The sequence below is a fragment of the Candida parapsilosis genome, contig 006110 (assembly GCF_000182765.1).
Source record: "Candida parapsilosis strain CDC317 annotated contig 006110".
Classification (NCBI taxonomy): domain Eukaryota; kingdom Fungi; phylum Ascomycota; class Pichiomycetes; order Serinales; family Debaryomycetaceae; genus Lodderomyces; species Lodderomyces parapsilosis.
This window is the reverse complement of record NW_023503284.1, coordinates 80255-99925: the sequence shown is the minus strand read 5'-3', so window position 1 is coordinate 99925 and position 19671 is coordinate 80255. Positions and strand designations below refer to the sequence as shown.

The 19671-nt window shown below is 38.7% G+C and overlaps 8 protein-coding genes across 8 annotated transcripts; 3 read left to right on the top strand and 5 right to left on the bottom strand. All coding sequences in view use genetic code 12, as the record gives it.

The window, feature by feature from the left end:
• Window positions 1–96: 96 nt before the first annotated feature.
• On the bottom strand, window positions 97–3999 carry NCR1 (sphingolipid transporter; the record flags this gene model as incomplete). Its single annotated transcript, XM_036811805.1, has 1 exon — window positions 97–3999. One exon carries the CDS (start codon window positions 3997–3999, stop codon window positions 97–99), a length of 3903 nt encoding a protein of 1300 aa, XP_036668205.1.
• A 153-nt stretch (window positions 4000–4152) lies between these two features.
• CPAR2_700480 (deoxycytidine monophosphate deaminase) lies at window positions 4153–5175 on the top strand (the record flags this gene model as incomplete). The annotated part of the gene is made up of 1 exon (XM_036811804.1): window positions 4153–5175. The coding sequence occupies one exon, from the start codon at window positions 4153–4155 to the stop codon at window positions 5173–5175; it is 1023 nt and encodes a 340-aa protein (XP_036668204.1).
• A 25-nt stretch (window positions 5176–5200) lies between these two features.
• CPAR2_700470 (uncharacterized protein) lies at window positions 5201–5896 on the bottom strand (the record flags this gene model as incomplete). Its single annotated transcript, XM_036811803.1, has 1 exon — window positions 5201–5896. The coding sequence occupies one exon, from the start codon at window positions 5894–5896 to the stop codon at window positions 5201–5203; it is 696 nt and encodes a 231-aa protein (XP_036668203.1).
• Window positions 5897–6210: 314 nt separating this feature from the next.
• On the top strand, window positions 6211–7521 carry CPAR2_700460 (tRNA-5-taurinomethyluridine 2-sulfurtransferase; the record flags this gene model as incomplete). Its single annotated transcript, XM_036811802.1, has 1 exon — window positions 6211–7521. One exon carries the CDS (start codon window positions 6211–6213, stop codon window positions 7519–7521), a length of 1311 nt encoding a protein of 436 aa, XP_036668202.1.
• A 214-nt stretch (window positions 7522–7735) lies between these two features.
• RIM101 (alkaline-responsive transcriptional regulator) lies at window positions 7736–10132 on the bottom strand (the record flags this gene model as incomplete). Its single annotated transcript, XM_036811800.1, has 1 exon — window positions 7736–10132. One exon carries the CDS (start codon window positions 10130–10132, stop codon window positions 7736–7738), a length of 2397 nt encoding a protein of 798 aa, XP_036668201.1.
• A 2001-nt stretch (window positions 10133–12133) lies between these two features.
• On the bottom strand, window positions 12134–12922 carry CPAR2_700440 (uncharacterized protein; the record flags this gene model as incomplete). The annotated part of the gene is made up of 1 exon (XM_036811799.1): window positions 12134–12922. The coding sequence occupies one exon, from the start codon at window positions 12920–12922 to the stop codon at window positions 12134–12136; it is 789 nt and encodes a 262-aa protein (XP_036668200.1).
• Window positions 12923–13410: 488 nt separating this feature from the next.
• CPAR2_700430 (type 1 protein phosphatase-activating protein YPI1) lies at window positions 13411–13920 on the top strand (the record flags this gene model as incomplete). Its single annotated transcript, XM_036811798.1, has 1 exon — window positions 13411–13920. The coding sequence occupies one exon, from the start codon at window positions 13411–13413 to the stop codon at window positions 13918–13920; it is 510 nt and encodes a 169-aa protein (XP_036668199.1).
• Window positions 13921–14398: 478 nt separating this feature from the next.
• WSC4 (Wsc4p) lies at window positions 14399–16261 on the bottom strand (the record flags this gene model as incomplete). Its single annotated transcript, XM_036811797.1, has 1 exon — window positions 14399–16261. One exon carries the CDS (start codon window positions 16259–16261, stop codon window positions 14399–14401), a length of 1863 nt encoding a protein of 620 aa, XP_036668198.1.
• Window positions 16262–19671: the final 3410 nt, after the last annotated feature.

The following is a 19671-nucleotide window of genomic DNA, read 5'->3' as shown; positions in this document are numbered from 1 at the left end:
GGAAAGCGAAAAAAAAAAAAAAAAAAAAAAAAAAAAAGAGGAATATTATCTACACAAAAGGATACACTACTACTACTACTACTACTACTACTATTACTACTCACTATATTCATCATACACAATCGTATTTGACTTGTTCAAGTCGCCAAAGTAGGATAACAATATTGGCAACAACACCAACGCATGTACAGCAGATATAATGATCAACAGGAACCACATTCTGAAATAATAAACTTCAAAAATCTTTGATCTCGTAAATGCCAATATCGATATACCAATCAATTTTGTAAATGTAATACCACCAATGATGGATCCTCCCACGGTGACAATCGAGTTGAACGCCTTCAGGTATCTAATCTTATCATTCAATTCTTGTACAGATGCCGAAGTTGACGAATTGACACTGTTGTAGTTGATGAAATTCTCATACATATTATCCTCATTCTCATCCTCAAATATTGATACTTTGGACACAGTATATGCCCGAGTTAAATGAATGGTAAATTCAACAGCTAACCCACAACAAATGACCAAATTAACCAACGTTACTGCATTCAATGAGATATCCCACAATGCCAATACTCCACCAATATCAATCATAATTGAAGCAATGGTGATGGTCATTACTGTACTTGACCTAACTGACCCCAACAACACTGTACAAACAACCCATATAATGGCAATGGCTCCAACAATAAGACTAAAAGTTAAACCAACAATGTGCAAATACTGTACAAAAAAAATGTAAAAAGGTGACCAACTGAAAATATTCAACCCAGGAATCAATTGCTTTATTTCATCAACAATCCTGATTGAATTACGATAAGCAGCAATGAAATCATCTTGTGAACGTAATGGAGTATGTGAAGTTCGGAAATAACTAGCATCAATTTTGCTCTCAGTTCGGGAAATACTATTGCCATATGGTGCCTTGCCTCCCAATGGACATGGATCACTGGGTTCTTGTATCCATTGATTGAAATAAAACATGAATTCATCACCTTGTGGAAACCCATTCATATTTGCATCATAAGGAGGATCATGATCAGCAAAACATGTTTGACATTGACGTTCAGGATCATTTGGTGCACAAAATTGTGGTATTTCAAATAGTGACAGCTTTTTAAATCGACAACATTGATCAAGGTCCGGGTTCAACCAAGTGAGGAAATCATCGAGCCAATTACTAGTTGGCTCAGCAATCATTGATTTTTTCAGTCTTTTAAATTCTTGTTCCAATATGTTGGCAAGGGAGAATTTATCACAGGTGGTGAACCGTCCACATATTTCTTGTTGGTATTCACGTTGGGTTACATCCAAGTCGCGTACCACGAAAAACACCGGTGGACCAGAATTGAAATAGTCATAAACAGAATTAAAGTAATCAACAAGGTAGGAATTTTTAGGAATTGCAATTCTTTGATCAAGCCCGAAATTGATGCCGGGGAATAAACTTAGAGAAATACCAAGCCAAAGGATGAAAAAAGTGAGGATCTTGGGGCGGGTGGTGTTGCTCAATATGAAAGGAGCATATCGCTCTTTAATCCAATGAGAAAAATCGTACTCAAGATGGTATTCAAGATGGTCTTCTTCTAGTTGTACTGGGGCGGAGATTGTCACACAGGGAACACAATCTACTCTATTCTCTTCTAATCGCTTTTGATCCAATGCCAACAATGCCACAAAACATGTCATTTGTAAGACGAAATTAATCGCCACGGCTCCTGCACTGTATATGGCAAAGTTTTTCACTGCTGGCATATCCACGGACGTTGCCAAGATAAACATTGATACTTGTAGAACAGCACTAATGAAACATGACGGTCCAATATTTCTCATGGCAAATGATATTCTCAATGTCACATCCAAATCTGGTTCATGCTCAGTAATCTTGTGGAGTTCATGAACAATAAGAAAAATATTGTCAATTCCAATTGCTAAAACAAGAAATGGAATCACCTCAGCAATGATCAAAGTCGATTTAAATCCCAACATGGAAAACAACCCCACTGATGAGGTAACTGAAAGGAGAATAATGATAATTCCACTTAACCCCAACATAAACCTCGACTTGACCACCGATTTCATTGACTTTGATGGCAACTTACCACCAAGTGCCAACGATGCATAGATAAACATGACAATATACGAAATGGCAATAATTCTAATATCAGTGTTTGATGACTGATTGAGCTCTTCAGTGAGGGACACTTCGGTGCTAAATGCCACATTCAACCCCAAGTAATTATTCTGGAGTTGCTTCGCCCATGCTTGGAATGAGTGCTCATAAGACACAATATCATCAACCAATGTCGTGTTTGAAGAATTATTATCAATCAAAACCGTCATTGTGAATGCTGTTGCTTTCAATATATCTGAATTGTCAAACAACAATGCCGGTTTCAAAGGTTGTTGAAATAAAGGTAAGCAATTGACGGGAGAATCTGCACAATTTTGCAACTTGCGCGCCCATGTATCGTTACTCAATCGATTGATATCACCATCAAAGTATTGAGTAAATGATTCAATTGCACATGCGCCTCCCAATGGTTTAAAACAAATATCCGAAAGACGTGTGTGCGGGCTTAAATTTTCAAGTATCAGCTCCTGCTTAAACCACCATTCGATTGTATCCCAATTGAAAATTGGTTCACCATTTGCAGTACTGACAATAACTTGTTCAATTCTAAACCATTCACCAAAATTAGACTCGAAATACTGTTGATTGATATATGCTGGCTCATTAGGACTTACCCAAAGATTGATTGGATTCGTTTCAATATTGAGCTTCAACATACCAAGGGAGAACAATAATGACACCACCAACGACGTGCCAATTGTCACTCCGGGGAACGTTGAGCAAAATTTAGCCAATTTTTCAAACCCATCCTGAACTTGTGAATTTAATTTATCGGAAAACTGACGCACAACTGGTTTGCGAACAGTGACATAGTTTAATGGACTAATAATCTCATCCTCCTCATCATCTTCATACGATCCACGTCTTTTGAATTCGCGTTTAGCATTTGCAAGGTAGATGTGGTACCCACCAAGTAGAATCACCAAACACACCAAAACCATCCAAACGGAAAATGTAAAGCATGGAACTAAACCAACAGTACATCTCTTGCTCAAATTTTTGGCATGAGGTAGTTTGGGACATGATGATTGACAATCGGTACAAGCACATTTATACTCTTCATCACTACATGAAAACATTTCATCATTTCTCAATTTCAACCCTTGCTTCTCTTGTCCCTGATTCAATTCGTATTTGAAATTAATCTGATATGGAGACCCACCAAGTAGCGGTTTCTCATCACCCAAGAATTTCAAAAATTGAGAATAGTTTTTAGCTCCGCCACCAATCAAATCCGTGGCAAACCCATTAGTGGCCAGGAATTTTACTTCTTTACATGAATTAAAAAACTTTTCTGCTAAATCTGGTGACACATATTGATCAATCTCGGTAACGATTTCCTTACCGGTGTCTTTAGCCACTTGAGTCTTGACAATTTCCACAAATGTCGATTCATTAGGTGAACAACTAAATTGACAAAAAAAATCATAGAAATTCTTGTGGCACGCTGGACATGACGATATAATTGCATCCACACGTTTCAAATTCGATTCTAGTTCATCAATTTGGCTCGATGAACAACAGACATAATCAAAGTCTCGACCACAAATTTTTGCCAACCTGTCTCGTGATTCTTTACTTGGTTCAGTTGCGGGAACGAAATTAGCACACGGTAATGGTTTGCCAAATATCGATTTTTTACCACAATTATCGTATGTGTTGCAGTATCCAGGTGAGTGGCCAGTCCCAGCGAGCACCAATGTAAGCTGTAGAACTGCAATGTATAGTGGTAGTAGATACATTGCTAATGTTTGTAGCAGGGGGAAAACTAGAGTTCTCAGGTAGCCGCCGCTGTAACTGCCCCCATTCTTTTTTTCTAGAACGTCATTGACGCAGAAAACTTCTGTGTCGTAAATCATGTGTCACAAAAAGTCGTCTAACCCGCCTTTGAAAATAATTTTTCACAATTTTTTACCCGATCTATTGTAAAGGATTAAGGCGGGTTTGGAAAATATTATACAAATAAAGAAACAACTGCCCCAATCTTCTCTTCTCTGTTTCTTCAGTAAGCCATGTTGATTGGTATTTCAGGGACCCTTAGTTCAGGGAAAACAGAAGTGGCGCGGTACTTGACATTCCAAGGCTTTAAAGTTTTGCATTATCAGCCACACCATGCCGAATTACCTGATGAGTTAAATGTATGCACGCCAGAGTCGGAAGATATCAATTACGAAATGGAGCAACTTGCCATTAAGCAATACTCCAACATGGAGAATTTCAAAGTGTTCAAGACATTGGATAGTTTGTTGGAGTTTGTTACTGTCAATTGGCGAGATAATTATGTCATTTCTCATATTGAAGATATAGCCATGTTGAGAGCATTGCAAAAAAGGCCATTTTTTCTTCATATATCAATTGATGCACCATTGAGTTTGCGGTACAAGAGGTATGCCAAGAAGAAGCAGACTTTGGAGGAATTTGTTCAACATAACGATGATACATTATTTAATTCGAAATCGCCATTGCTTGAAATTAATAATCAAGCGCAGGTCAAGATTATCAATACATCCACCTCAATCAAGGACTTGTTTATCAAATTGTCGGAACTAAACTTATTAGATCCTTCGCGATTGCGTCCAACATGGGATTCATACTTTATGCGACTCGCTGATTTGGCAGCTCTTCGATCAAATTGTATGAAGCGGAGAGTAGGATGTGTTATTGTACGAGATAACCGTGTTGTTGCTACTGGTTACAATGGAACACCAAGGCATTTAACCAATTGTAATCAGGGTGGCTGTTCACGATGCAACAAGGGCCATGGAAGTGGTGCTTCGTTATCAACGTGTCTTTGTTTGCATGCTGAGGAGAATGCTTTATTGGAGGCAGGGAGAGACAGAATTAGAGATGATAGTGTATTGTATTGCAACACGTGTCCATGTTTGACATGTTCGATAAAAATTGTTCAAAGTGGCATTCGAGAAGTTGTTTACGCACAAAGCTACTCAATGGATCAGGATAGTCATCGAGTCATGAGTGAAGCAAATATTACAATACGGCAATACCAGCCACCAATAGATGGAATATTCATATAGAAAAAATGTGTAAATAGAGATTAAATCAAGTTTCCTTGTATTCGTAATACCCCGGTTTGGTTTCTGCTTTAAACTTGATAGTTTCAATAACCTCACCACCAACGCTCAATGTAGCTTCCACTTCATCGCCATCAACAATTGGGCCAACACCTTTAGGCGTCCCAGTCAAAATCAAATCCCCTTTTTCCAAAGTCATGATGTTTGACATGTAACTCAAAATCTTGTGGATAGGAAACAACATCAAATCCGACTTATCCTGCTGCTTCACCTCACCATTAATTGTCAACTTCAATTCAACATTGTATGGATCAGGGATTCTTTCCCTTGGGATAAATTTCGATACTGGTAAAAATGTATCAAATCCTTTAGCAATTGACCACGGTAACCCCTTTTTCTTGGCTTCATCTTGAACATTTCTAGCAGTCATGTCAATCGTCAATGCATAACCTTCAATACTCTCGAGTGCCTCTTGTGAGGAGAACGTATCGGGTAAGTTTTTCAATTCACGGTTTAAAGTAAATGCCAATTCAACTTCATGATGGACAACCACACCTTTGGGGATCAAGAATGGTCCCGAGTTTGGTTTCAATATTGATGATGATGGTTTAAGGAAAAAGAATGGTTGTTGTGGTTTAGCGCTGTTTAATTCCTTAATGTGGGCAGCATAGTTACGCCCGATACAGAGGATTTTTCTGGCGTTGTCGAGGTATTTCAATGACATTGGGCGGTAGATAGTATTGGGTTTGGGGTTTGAAGAATTTGTTCGGAGATTCTCGAGAAATAAAAATTGACTTTTCCCCACACCTAAATAGAGTAGGCAATTGCGACCACGCCAGATCCATCAGAACATATTTGGAATCTACCACAGGTGACCGATTGGCGAATAGACTACGCTCAAAGGTGACTCATCAGCATGATCTATCACGGCTATGTTAGCGGCCTCCCAGTTTCCGACACCGCCATTCATCAATGCTACCAAAATCCGTTTTGAAAATTTTGGCGCATCACATTTCCTGAGCAGACTACACATCAACAATGATCACACGACACACAATACAAGGAACTGCTTGGAAACTACTACGACTAGCTCCAGTACGACTCTACACTGCTCATACACGTCCACTACCATACTACCCCAAGTACAACTCCCACTCATTACCATATAGCCCCCAAGAACCAAAAAATGAACTTTCACCACAGCAAAACTATATCCAATCACAACCACAACTTCACGACAACATCATAGTGGCAATGTCTTCTGGAGTCGACTCTTCAGTATGTGCTGCACTATATGCCAATTACCCCAATGTACGAGGGATATACATGTCAAACTGGTCGCAAACCGCCACATGCACCGAACGTGATTGGAAAGATGTGCAAAAAGTTTGCCACCAATTGAATATCCCCTGCGATCGAGTCAATTTCGAGTCTGATTACTGGGGCAATGTGTTTACTCCAATGATTGAACAATATCGTGCTGGGTTAACTCCCAACCCTGATGTTGGATGTAATAAACATGTCAAATTTGGTAAATTAGCCCAATACTTGAATGAGAACTATGGTGAAGATGATGGTAATTGGTGGCTAGTCACGGGCCATTATGCACGAGTCATGCAAAGTGCCACCACCGGAGAATACCATCTACTTCGTGGTTTGAGTACACGCAAGGATCAATCGTATTACCTTTCATCAATCCCATCATCAATCCTCCCCAGAGTGATTTTCCCACTAGGTCATCACTTGAAATCGGAAACGAGACAAATGGCAACCCGTTTCAACCTCCACGTGCAAAAAAAACCTGATTCTCAAGGATTGTGCTTTGTTAATCCCCATCAATCGAATTTCCGTGATTTTCTCAATGAGTATATTGAACCTCAACCCGGTGACATTGTCACTGAAGACGGTAAAGTCTGGGGCCATCATCAAGGGCTATGGCATGCGACAATTGGACAGAAATCAAGTGTATCCATGCCTCAAGGTGATCCCAACTACAAGGGTGTTTGGTTTGTTGCGGAGAAGAATGTCGCCAAGAATCAGTTGATTATTGTTAGAGGTCATGATAATCCAAAGCTTTACAAGTCAAGGGTTGTAGTTACTGATGTTGATTGGGTTTGTGATGCGGGGAAAGTTTGCGCATTAGATTCTCATGATGTTGAATTTCAACATCATTCATTATCGAAACCGACTCGAGTCAAACTGTGGAACATTGGTGAAAGCAAGGAGAAAGTTGTTGTTGAGTTGGAGTTGCAAGAAAGTGTAAGAGCATTGGCTCCAGGACAAGCTGGTGTGTTTTATCATGGGAATCAAGTTTTAGGTGGTGGTGTTATATCAAAAACAGAAACATAGAATCAAAATTGCACATAGGGGCAATAAGCTACATCTCTTTGTTAAAACACTTAAATCATTGACTAAAACAAAACATAAATTAATATACAAAAATTACATCATAATTGAAATAAAGACAAAACCAAACTAACAATCAAAGAAATGCACATCATGGACACCAGCCAAATCCTCCCAAAAACAAATAAAAGAAAAACCATAAATAAACATGAAAAATTTAAAAAGCAGTAATGGTTGGATACAACTTCTTTTCTCCATAAATTGAATCACGTTTCAATTCATCAACTTCCTCTTTTAGTTGTTCATCTTGCTTCTTTTCTTCATCTTGTTGTTGTTGTTGTTGTTGTTTTATTTGTTGCTTCAATACTTCAACAACATGATGAATCAAAGCTCTGTGTCTAGCAACGTCTTTAAGATTGTATCCGTCGACAATAACACTCTCATCATCATCGTCCGCTCCATCTTCTTCTTCTTGGTCTGCACCACCATTCAAATTCAATTTATCAAACAAAGAGTCAATTTCTTCTTCTTCAGAAGACTCTTCACTTGATTCATCATCAAACTCTTCCTCTTCTTCCTCTTCATCTTCATCTTCATCGTCCAACTTCTGGCCGGCTTTTTGATACACTGAAACGCCATTAAACTCCAATCCATTAGCATGTGGTTGCTGTTGACCATAAGACAAGTTGTAACCCATTGGTCTATTAATTTGTGGGTACGAAGACAAGTATCCGCTAGAGCCAGATGAAGAAGTAATTGTACCAGCACCATTGTGGTCTTTGATTGAGGTTGAAGGCAATACTGGTAAAGTAGGGTATACGTGAGATGATGAATGCTGTTGTTGGTGTGATGATGATGAAGATGATGTACCGTGTGCTGCACCACCGCTCGACTGACTTCCATGGCCATGACTATGTTGTTGTTGTTGTTGTTGATATTGTGAGGACAAGTTCTGATATTGCATGTCGATTGAGTTTGACAATGAGTTGAAAAACTTTTCGGCTTCATAGATATTGCTATTGTTTGCAGTGTGGGTATATGATGGATGTGGGTGTTGTTGCTGTTGTTGTTGTTGTTGTTGTTGTTGGTATTGTCCATTGCCATGTTGTGGTCCGTGATGTAATTGATCATCCAAATGATTCAACTTGTTAAACATGTCAATATTGTATTCAGTATTTGGCTTCATTCTCTTTGCGTCAGAGTATTGTCCTTGTTGTCCTTGTTGTCCTTGTTGGGTGTATCCATTATGGTTAACTTGTTGGAAGTTGAAATCATTCAATATACTGTTAACAACATACATGTTGTGTTGTGAATTATTATCAAATCTTCTCTTTCTTGATTCCTCGTCAAATCCATGACCATATTGTTGTTGATGTGGATGTCCATTGGCAACAGTGGCAAAGTATGGCAAATCACCATTAGCCTTATTCAACTTCATTTGTTGCTTGGCTTCCCTTTGTTGTTGCTTCAACAATTGTTTTTGAGCCTTCTTCAACTTCTTTGGATGATCATCAGCATGGATCTTGGAATGTTTCTTCAAATCTTGAGGTCTCTTGAATGATTTGGGACATAAATCACAATGGAATGGTTTTAATGGAACATGAACACGTAAATGTGAAGTAATGTGATCTCTTTTAACAGTTGTAGTTCCACAATTCTCCCAATAACAAGTCAAACTCAAGTTATTTGATGATTTCCTTCCAACGTGATCGTCACATAAATGGTCATACAAAACTTCAGGAGATTCAAATACGATGTTACAATCACCCCATAAACACTTGAATGGACCACGCAAATCTGCTTCTGTAATCTTTTTATAAGTCTTTTTTGGTGGCTTTGCCGAATAAGCATTAAAAGTGGAGCTCATTCTAGCATCATTCATTTGTGGCACTGGTTGTGTTGAAGAAGTGGCACCATTAGCACCTGCAGCAGCAATGGCAGCACCACTAGTCAAATACGATGGGTGGTAATGATCGCCAGACAACTCTTGGTAGGCTCCGTGAAACTGTTGCCCTTGGTGTGGTGGTGGTGGAGCCTGTTGTTGAAGTTGTTGCTGTTGTTGTTGTTGGTGATAAAAAGCATGGCTATTATAAAGTGGATTCAAACTTGGATGTAATTGTGTTGGTTGCTGTGGTAAAACTGATGGTGCTGAGTTAATGGCAGAAGCACCAGAGGCAGTCAAAGCTGAGCCAGAAGTATTCGTGGTGGTGGTGGTGGTTGCAGTGTTGTTGCTGTTGTTAGATCTAGACACTTCTGCATTATTAATATCCAATACATCACCATTACTTGAAATGGGTTGGTGTCCACTCTTTGCTTCATCCATAGGCGAGTTAGCCAAAGAATGTGAAGTAAATGAAGAGTGGGGTGATCCATTAGCATGGTTAGTCCTTGGTGAATGTGATGAAGTTATTGAAGAAGGAGATGTGACATTATCCATTTCTAAATCAGTCGATGGTGATTTTTTGGTAATACTGTTGCCACGAGACAGTTGTGAGATGTTAGACACTTGTTGTGATTGTAAATATTGTTGCTGTTGAGAAGTCTTTTGGTTGTTGTTACTGTTGGTATAACTGTCTGCATTCAAATACGAGACAGGATGTACGTTGTAATTCATGTTTGTAGTGGATTTGTGTGTGTGTGTGTGTGTGTGTGGAACTCTGGCGTAGAAGTTAGAGTCTAGTAACAAAGTATAAATAGAAGCGTGTTGTGGGCTCGTTGGCTGTTGTGTTGACGGTTGTCTGTTGTTTTTATGGGTAGGTTTCGCAAGAAAAAGTGTCAGAAAAATTAAAAAGGGGTGGGGGGGGGGAGAAGTTTATATATAAAGCAATCGTTTGTGTGCGAGTGTCATGTTTTGAAGTTTTTTTGGGGTTTTTTTTTTTTTTTTTTGTCTCAATTTCTTCGTCTGCCTGTTGATCCAGTCCGTTATCTCCCCCAATCACTCGTCCCGCCCTCTGTCTCTGTTCTGTACTAACTCAGTTATAACCACGACCTCTATTGTTGGGAGTGTGTGCGTGTGCGTGTGAACAAATAAAAAAATGCCAAGAGAAAAATTCTGAAGCAAAGAAAAAAAAAAAAAGTCCACCTTTTTCTTGTCATTTCTTCAAATCTCAGTTGAAAGCATTCCACTTTTTTTGTTTTATTTTCTTAGTTTCTTGGAACGTAGTCCAACGTATATTGAGTTGCATTATATGCATCATATTTTGTGGCTATGTTGTAGAATCACATATAGCAAGGACCCCCTTTCATATTCGCTGCTCGTTAACCTTTTTCCCTTTTGTTGAAACATACTGTGCATACTTCCTCATATCCTAATTGCGCAATTTACTACAATCTATCTCCCCTCTCGTTTATCACCTTTTGTCGCAAAAATAATGTCGCATTACCACGTTGTGTGTGTCTCTTTATTTTTTCACTACTTATTTTATTTTTAGTCCTATATTAATTTGGTTTTTGTGTATTTTGACAATATGGTATTTAGTAGACAATACACTACCTTTTTACATCCTTACATCAATACACAAGAATTTTATTTAATTATTTTTCTTATATGCAGGTTTTATGTGTCGTAAAGTCAAAAGTGTACCCGAAAATTTTATTATCAATTGTCACTCACTCACTCCCTTCTAGGTTAAGACAAAGTCATAACCTCCGGCGGGTTTGAGCTTTATATGATAATGTGCCAAAGTTCCCCACCCTGAAATCAAAAAAGGCAGATCTTCTTACTTGATAAGGTTGGGGTACGATAAGAAACAACAAAGACTTTGTACATTTGAAGAAGAAAAGCACACGTACACACAGCCTCTTTGTCTTTCTTTCTTTCTTTCTCTTCTCGCACACTTTTGATGTTTTTGATGTTCTAGATTACAAAGATTCACGTCAACCCAATTTTGTGTTACACTTTTTTTTTCCATTTACGGGGCAGCTCAAACATCTCCAGCCTCCTTCCCTCACTTTGCTTCTTTGACTTCTACTGCAGGCAACATCGTATCTGATTTGTCCTCCTCACTTATGTCCGAAAAGATTACGCAAAAATACACTAATACACTTGTGAAAGTGATGACGTATTGATACATACATTTGCATATCATGTTCTTTTGCTTCGCTTCTTTTATCGTATTTCGTATCTGTTTTCGGCAACATGTAATATACTCTTTCTGTCGTGAGTGTTTTATTTTCCTCGGCATTTGCTTTCCTGTGTGAATTTATTGTCTTGGTTCTGAGGAGTCATCAACACCTATGAAATGTTTGCTATTGGATAGTTGCGAATCTATTTGGTGGCGAAGTTGCGGAGAAACTATGCGATTTGCTGGGGTTGGGTTACTGCAATGGCTGCTAATTTTTTCTTTTATACTTTTGCAGATATGGAAAGGGTTTTCAGCCTATAGAGGGGTTTCAGAACTTTCATGAAATACTGGATATGTATTCTAGGTGTGGCTGTGACTTCGACTCTCCTCCACTGCAATTAATGCATAGCTGCATAGCTATGCACTTATTACACATTTGCAGGACACCGCCCCTCTCTGGGCATTTTCGGGGTACATTCTGACAATTTCATGACATCATTTACAGAATAATCACATAGAACGAAATGTTATAGAGGTAGTACATGTTGTATTCATCCCTCAAAAACTATCCAAATAACAAATAGGTACAATTTGGCTAAATCATACATCTTGTTCCAAATAGAATTTGCATCCGATTTCATCACGTCATCATCATCATCACCCCCAGCGTCGCCAACACCATTGTCAATGCTGCCTTCCGTCCATGAGTGTTGTTTCTTCAGCTTAAACTTATCCATCTCTCTGTTTAATTCACCATCAGAAGCATAGTTGGCTTGATTTTCAACACTAACAACACCTTCATAAATGTACAATCGAAAAGGACCAGACCCATTCACTGCTCTACTAGTACCATTGACAACCGACTCGACATCATTTATTGGTTGATTATCATTATGCGACAACATTGAAAACTTCTTATTGTCCCTGTTCTTCTTCTTGATTCTTTTGGCCCCCTTGGCCCATCCCCAAGTTCCACCTTCATCGTCAGATGAATCATCATCATCCGAACTAGACTCCCACATGGTTGAATGTCCATCACCAATGGATTTCTCAAGGTATACACCAGCATTTATTTGCCAACCGGATGATGTGGTTTCGCGTTCTAATTTAGTGCCTTGAATTAACGCAAATGACTTGTTGTTGAAACTGTTGGCGTTGTTGGATGTCAAGTTGGAAGTGATGAGTTTGTTTGGGCCGTTATCATTATCAACGTTGTCATTGTTGTCACCCTTGAAGACTGATGCGGCGAAAATCAATGTTGGTAAGACGAGTAAGATCAAGTGGAGTGATAATATACGTGACGATTGGTGTGTATTCTTATAATCGAGCTTGAGAAGCATCTTGCTGACCTTGATCTATCACTGGGATTTTTGGAAAGGAAGTTTTTGTTCTCTTTTACTGTTACCTTTTTTTTTGGATATGTGGGTGGTAAACGGGTCTTTTTGCTTTCGATTTTTTTTCATTATGCTGCAAAAAATAAGAGAAAGACGCCGGCACTTATTGCGAAATTTTCTGCGATTTTCCATTTGATTATTGGTTCTTAACACTTCATAGCTTTCAATGTATTACAAAGTATCTATAGCGATGTCGCCTAATTGTAATGAATAGTAAATTGATTCATTGTACTCATGGAAGTATCTTATCCTCTTTGTACATAAAAGTCCAAGATCACGTGCTTGTCCCTGATAACAAATCGAGAGAAAAAGAAATGACAAAAACTGAAAATGATATGATAGAAATACCCACCCACACATGAATTGCTTGTATAACTGGCTCCACTGAAACATCCATAAACATACACACACACGCACACACACAGTGGCAAACCATGCAGAGTCAACAACAGCCAACCACGGGCTCGCGCACCCAAGTTATAGACCCCACAAACAATGTCCTTCGTTTGCGTCCCTCTAATGAGCAACCTACACAACAACAACAGGAAGAAGAAGAAGAAGGAGCTCCCACATCAGTGTTGAAAAAGACCAAATCCAAGCAAAAGAAGCCGAAAGTAAGGTGGACTCAAGATGTCGTTGATAATGAACACATGAATAAGAAAAAGACGAAAATATGTTGTATATTCCATCCACAACGATCGTTTGACGAAGAGGAAGCTCATGATCATGATCACGATCATAATGGGTGTTCCAGTTCTAGTTCTGACTCTAGTAGTGACGAAAGCGATGCTAGTGATGGAGAAGGCGGTGGCCCTGGTGGTGGAAGTAGTGCTAATGGTGAAAGGAACAAGAATAATGGTGGTGGTTCGTCAAATGTCAATGCGTATGAGTATCAACCGAAGTATGAAAATCAGTCTAAATTGCCTTCGAATCCAAGTACGTGAATAGTGGGAGTTTGAAGTGATGGGTTTTTGTTGCGACATATAGAGTGTACCGGTATCTAGGTAATGAGATGTCACCTTGCGGCTCCTTCACAGTGTAACAAACTCGTTATTTGGCGCCATTATGAAAGTAAAAAAAACCGAAAATTGGTATTACCGGTGATATTATATGTTGACTATATAACAGAAGGAACGATGTAATGTTTTTAAAACAAAAAAACGAGGAAGTATGTATTAAAAGTATTGAACTTGTATAAAAGAAAAACGAGGAATTGAAATTTCAACGGGGGTTTGAATGTGTAAAATGACTGTGTAGAATGAATGAATGAATGAATGAATAGATGACAAAGTGTAAAAATGAATGAATGAATGAATGAATGAACGTGTATAAGTGAAATGAACAAAATCAGATTCGTAGTCAATTGGACAACGACAGCACCTGCAGGCAACTACTGGTGTTATTCATCATGTTGTTGTCTCTTTAATCCGGGTTGGCAATCTTTAAAGTACCACCACCGGCACCTCCGTTATGATGATCGTGAATGTCATCAAGTGACTTACTAAACATTGGCTGGTTATTCTCATCAATTGGAAACATGATAATGTCACCATTATCATCAGATGAATCACCACCATTGAGAACATAAGCGCCACCACCACTACCCATGCCACCGCCATGATGGGATCCCCGCAACAATTTTTTGCGAGACAAGTTCCTATTGATGCCCAGACCCCCACTACTGCCGTAATCATTATTATAGTAGTAATTGCTATTAGCATTGGCTTTATCTTTATCGGAATTGTTATTACCACCACCCATAAACAATGAAAATAAAGTCTTTGTGGAATTATCGCGTTTCAATGATGATGATAATGACGATCGTTTGCTATGACGATGATAATCCGGGGGAGGAACTGGTACTGGTTGCCCTGGAGCTGAAGGATAGCTACCATTACGTTGCTGATAGTTTCCTCCTGCTCCCCCGCGTTGACTCTTGTTAAAAGCAACAACTTTTTCATGATCAACATCCACATCATCGTAATCCAGCGAGTATCGATTCTCTTCTTCATCTGAAGTGTATCGATCATCATTTCTTGAACGTTTGCGACGCGCAGCCGGTGTACAACAGCAGCAACAGTATAGTATTGCTGAAACGATTCCAAGAACAACGACACCTACCGCGGTAAATGTTCCTGCAACTTTACCTGCATCTGAAAAAAATGCATTCTTGTTGCTTTGGTTTGTGGATGAGGCTGCTGCTGTTTCTGATGTGTATTCGTCACCATCTGATGACGTGGGTGATGACGTTGATGAAAGTATCGGGTCAGTCGATGGTGATGATGATGCTGATGGAGCTGCCCCTGCAACGCCAACTAAATCTGTAGAAGATGATTCTGATGATGCGCTTGCTGATGATTCATTGGTGGTGCTACTTTCGTCAGTAGGTGGTGACGATTTAATCAGGGTTGAATTTGCCGATTGGGTGATATACATTGTACTCACTTGTTGTTGACTTTGGGTACCGTTGAGAGTAACCACTGAAAAAACAGTTGATGCTTTAACTTGCGTTGAAATGAGTACAACTGTGGACGACACAACACTCGGTGATGAAGGAGACGAAGAAGTTGATGATGATTGGCTGGTGCTTGAACTTGATGGCGTCACGGTGTAGTATTCGGTCACTTTAATTACGTCATTTGACAGGTGAACTTGTGTAACTTGAGTTGTTCGTGTAACCATTGCTGTTTGTTGTGAGGAGGGGGATGTAGTTGTGGAGGTGGGAGTAGAACTTGGTGGAGTGGATCTAGGCGAAGAAGTACTTCGAGGTGTTGTTGATGATGATGTTGATCTTGACGCGCTGCTCGTAGAAGTAGTCTCAGCAGCATCCGTCTCCGTGTTTGTATCAGTGCTTGTGTCAGTGTCAGTGTCAGTTTCTGTTTGTGCTTTAGTTGAGGACGATTCACCACCTACAGTTGCGTCAACCTCACCAAAAACCAAATACCCAAAATGATCCTCATCACCACATTTTTCATCAGGGTATCCAGGACACGAAGTGTCACAATCGCTCAAATCAATTTGATCAGCAGGTACATCATTGCTGCAAAAACAATCAAATCGTGATAATATCGCCACGGCATACCCTTGTTTACGACAATAATCTTGACAATAGCCATTAGACATGTACTGATCCGAAGTTGAATCTGAGCCCAAGTTTTGTGATGAACAGTAGGTTAATGATAGTGATGATGCGCATGGTATTAATAATAAAATGAATGACAATAGTAGGAAAATTGGATGATGTAGTGGAGATATTGTTGATGATGGGATCTTGTTGTGAATCATCAAGTATCGACAATGAAGAAAGATGATAGATGATAGGGTATTTTGTATGGTGCAGGATTATGCTGTTGGTGATTTGTGAGTTCTTGTTCCGAGGAAAGATGGATAAAGAAAGCCTTGGTTGGTTTTGATTTTGTTGATGATGGAGTAGATTGAACCGAAGATATGGGTTTAATGAGAAGGGTGAAGTTCACTTCCAATGGCTTTGGACTGGAGATTTCTTCACTCTGTATGAATGTTGAAAGATGAGTTTGGCTTTCTAGTAAAAAGCAAGTTGGGTGATGAACAAAGGTTTTTAATTAGTTTTAATGTGTAATTCCTTCTTCTTCTTCGTCCTTTGTATTTGTTATGTATAGTTAATTTTGTACTATTATCCTATTGTCTTTGTTACCCTGTTTTTGCCTTGTTATAAAGAATAGCTTTTAACTTTAAAACCAATTGTTATCCAGTATGTATTTATTAATGTTAAAAATATATGTTGCAGCTTTTTTGTACCCTCTTTTAGTTTTGTGTAACAATAAACCTATTATTGTTTACTATGGTTATTGTTATTCAAATTTCTTTTTGTTATTGTTTCCCTTCTCCTTGTTTGTTTGTTTATTGCTGTGAAATTTTTACACTACCAAAGATATACTCAATATAGTCGCAGTAGTAGTTGTAGTTGTACTGTGGAAAGGGATTGTAGTATTTAGATGCTTTGATTGTAGTTTGTTAGTTGTTGTTGTGGGGGGGGCATAAAATACTTGGCTCACCAACGCAGTTGCCTTATCTCTGACCGAACAGTAGTAATCTCCCCCTTGATTATGTTTAAGTGCTTATTGCCTATTACAGCAGAACTTTATTGAAGTGAAAGCGTAGGATTAAAGTAAAATGTCTCTTTTCTCCTTGGCTGACTTTTCTGTATTTTGTGTGCAGAAGTTAGATGTAAGGCGGTAGATCTCTCTTCTTCTTCTCTCTCTCCTTTGCTTTTTGTATACGTTTGGTAGATTTCTTAGTTTACCCTTTCGTTTTATAATGATATAGCAAATAAACTCGAGTGGGTAATTTTTTGACTTTGATTCTAGTAGAGAAGTAAATTGTCGATACCCTTTTCAAACTTGATATGATGTGCACGTGGTGGGGCGTGAGCGTCAGGTACTTCGATCTAAAAGTACGTTGAGATATCAAAACAAAAAGAAACAGTATTTCAATGCAAAGTGGAAAGGAGAAGTAGGTGCATGCAACTTAAAGGGAGGAAAGATAATGCGGTATATATATAGAGATACGTGTATTTGCAGGTTCCCGAGTTAGTTGTTTTGTAATTCACATTCATAACAGCATTTCCTGTCCGTTGTTAATCCGTTATACGACACATTCCCCATTTGATCGGAAGTTATGGGATACTATGAGTCTCAAGAATCTTTTCAATTATCCATTGACTCCAAGGAAATAGAGCTTAAAAGCGCTTGCTGTTCGAGAGAGTTTTCTATTGTTGTTGTTTACATTTTACAATTCGTTTGGTTTTATTTTTGTTACTCTTTATGGTTATCTGTTTATATATCTTTGCACAACCTTCCCCCACCGCTTGCTTCGAGTGTAAACATTGTCTTGTAACGCATACTCATGCACATACAGACTCGCCGATTGGTGTGTCTCCCTTTACTCTTGATTGTGGTTATATCAGTATTTGCAATAGTAAATTTAGATTTTATGCATAATAAGATTTTGCGCATCAGTTGGCTGCACAAAACTGGCCGCCAACTGTATTTAGCTTTTGAAGAAACAACGGAAAATCACGCAATCGAGCTCGTGTAGTGGCTTTGGGAACCCAACAAAGAGCACTTGTGATTATACTCGGTGAATTTTGAAACGGTATCTAATGTAGTCAAAAACCTCATCCACCTATGACATGGCCTGTTATGATTTACCAACTGTAGAGATCTTATATGAATCGGAATTCCTGAACAAGCACAAAGATGTAAAGCTCAAGAATTATTTTGTACTACTCTGAAGAACATTTTTTGTGCTTCTTCTTCTTCTTCTTGATATTTACTCTTTCCCATACTATCAAAGGCTCAATCTTGCTGTGTTCGAAACACAATGTAATAGAGTGAAACAGGTTAGAACAGTACTGAAAGGTTTATAGTAAGACACAACACGGCCATATTCATGGTTAGGAGACTTGCGTTAAAGTCCCCGTATACAACCGATACGTTGGTGCACAATAAAAATTTCATCAGAATATGGAAAACCTTATTTCCCTCGATATTACACAACTTTTGAGGATTACAATACAGCAATCCACAAAAATTGTAATTTGCAAAGACACAAAGTATACTACCGAATTAAAATTGCGTCATAGGGAGTGTAAAGCTTAATGAAATTTTATAGATAGCAATGGATTTTCCTTGTCTAAGAATTTCATTCACTTTAAGGGTTGTACAATCCTTCATGAGGTTGTTCAACACCGAAATGTAGCGGACGACATTTCTCTGCTCGCCATTTTCTCATGCTCGGAGAATTTTTGCATCCGATGGATCGCTCGGATGATAAACTTTTCTTCCCCCCCTCATAACCCATTACGTTCCGGATGAATTTCGCATTGGACAAAGACATTCTCCATACCATCATTATATGCGGTAGAAAAGACAATAAAGGGGATATTGTATTGTACTGCATTGTAGTTTTGTGCAAGTATAAATACAATAAGCACCATTGTGGCTTTCTGAAATTCTTTGTGTGATGTTTGAATTTGTAATTACTGAATTGAGTAACAACTTTGCCAAATGGAGGTTGAAACGTGCGATAATAAAGGGATTCAAATATAATTTGATTTCATGATATAGTTGAGATGCTTTTTTAACATTAGCAAACGGGTAATTCGGATTGTGAGAAATTGCAAGTTGGGAGGAAAGATCTTAGATCTCGCGAGTAAAGAGGTGGGTGGACTCGAAAAAGAGATTTGTATGGAAGAACAACCGCTTTCCGCCACAAATCATGAAAAAATCCTTGGGGTTTTGAGCCATGGTATTTAGACTACGCCAACAGCAATTGAAACCACATTATTGATGGGTTATCTCGGAGAACGAAACTATTTTGAATTAACTTTTACCAAGTTCAATTGTGATCGGAGATTGAAAATACTAATTTTTTCAATTGCGTTTTGCGTTACAATCACCAACCGGAAATAAAAAGTTTGATGTTTTGTTAAACTGATAAACGTTTAATCGTCGAAAGTAGCAATCCTATATGTAAGATACCAGCAGGAACGAGTTCATACAATAGCTATGCAACATCAGTAGTAGCAGCAATAGCTGCTATTGTAGTGCCACCTGTCATAGTAGAACGCAATTATTTTCTCCTCCTCGTGTGCAGGGGCTCATGAAAAAGTCGTGCGCGTGTGTGAAAAACGCTTCACCATGAAAGTGAACATG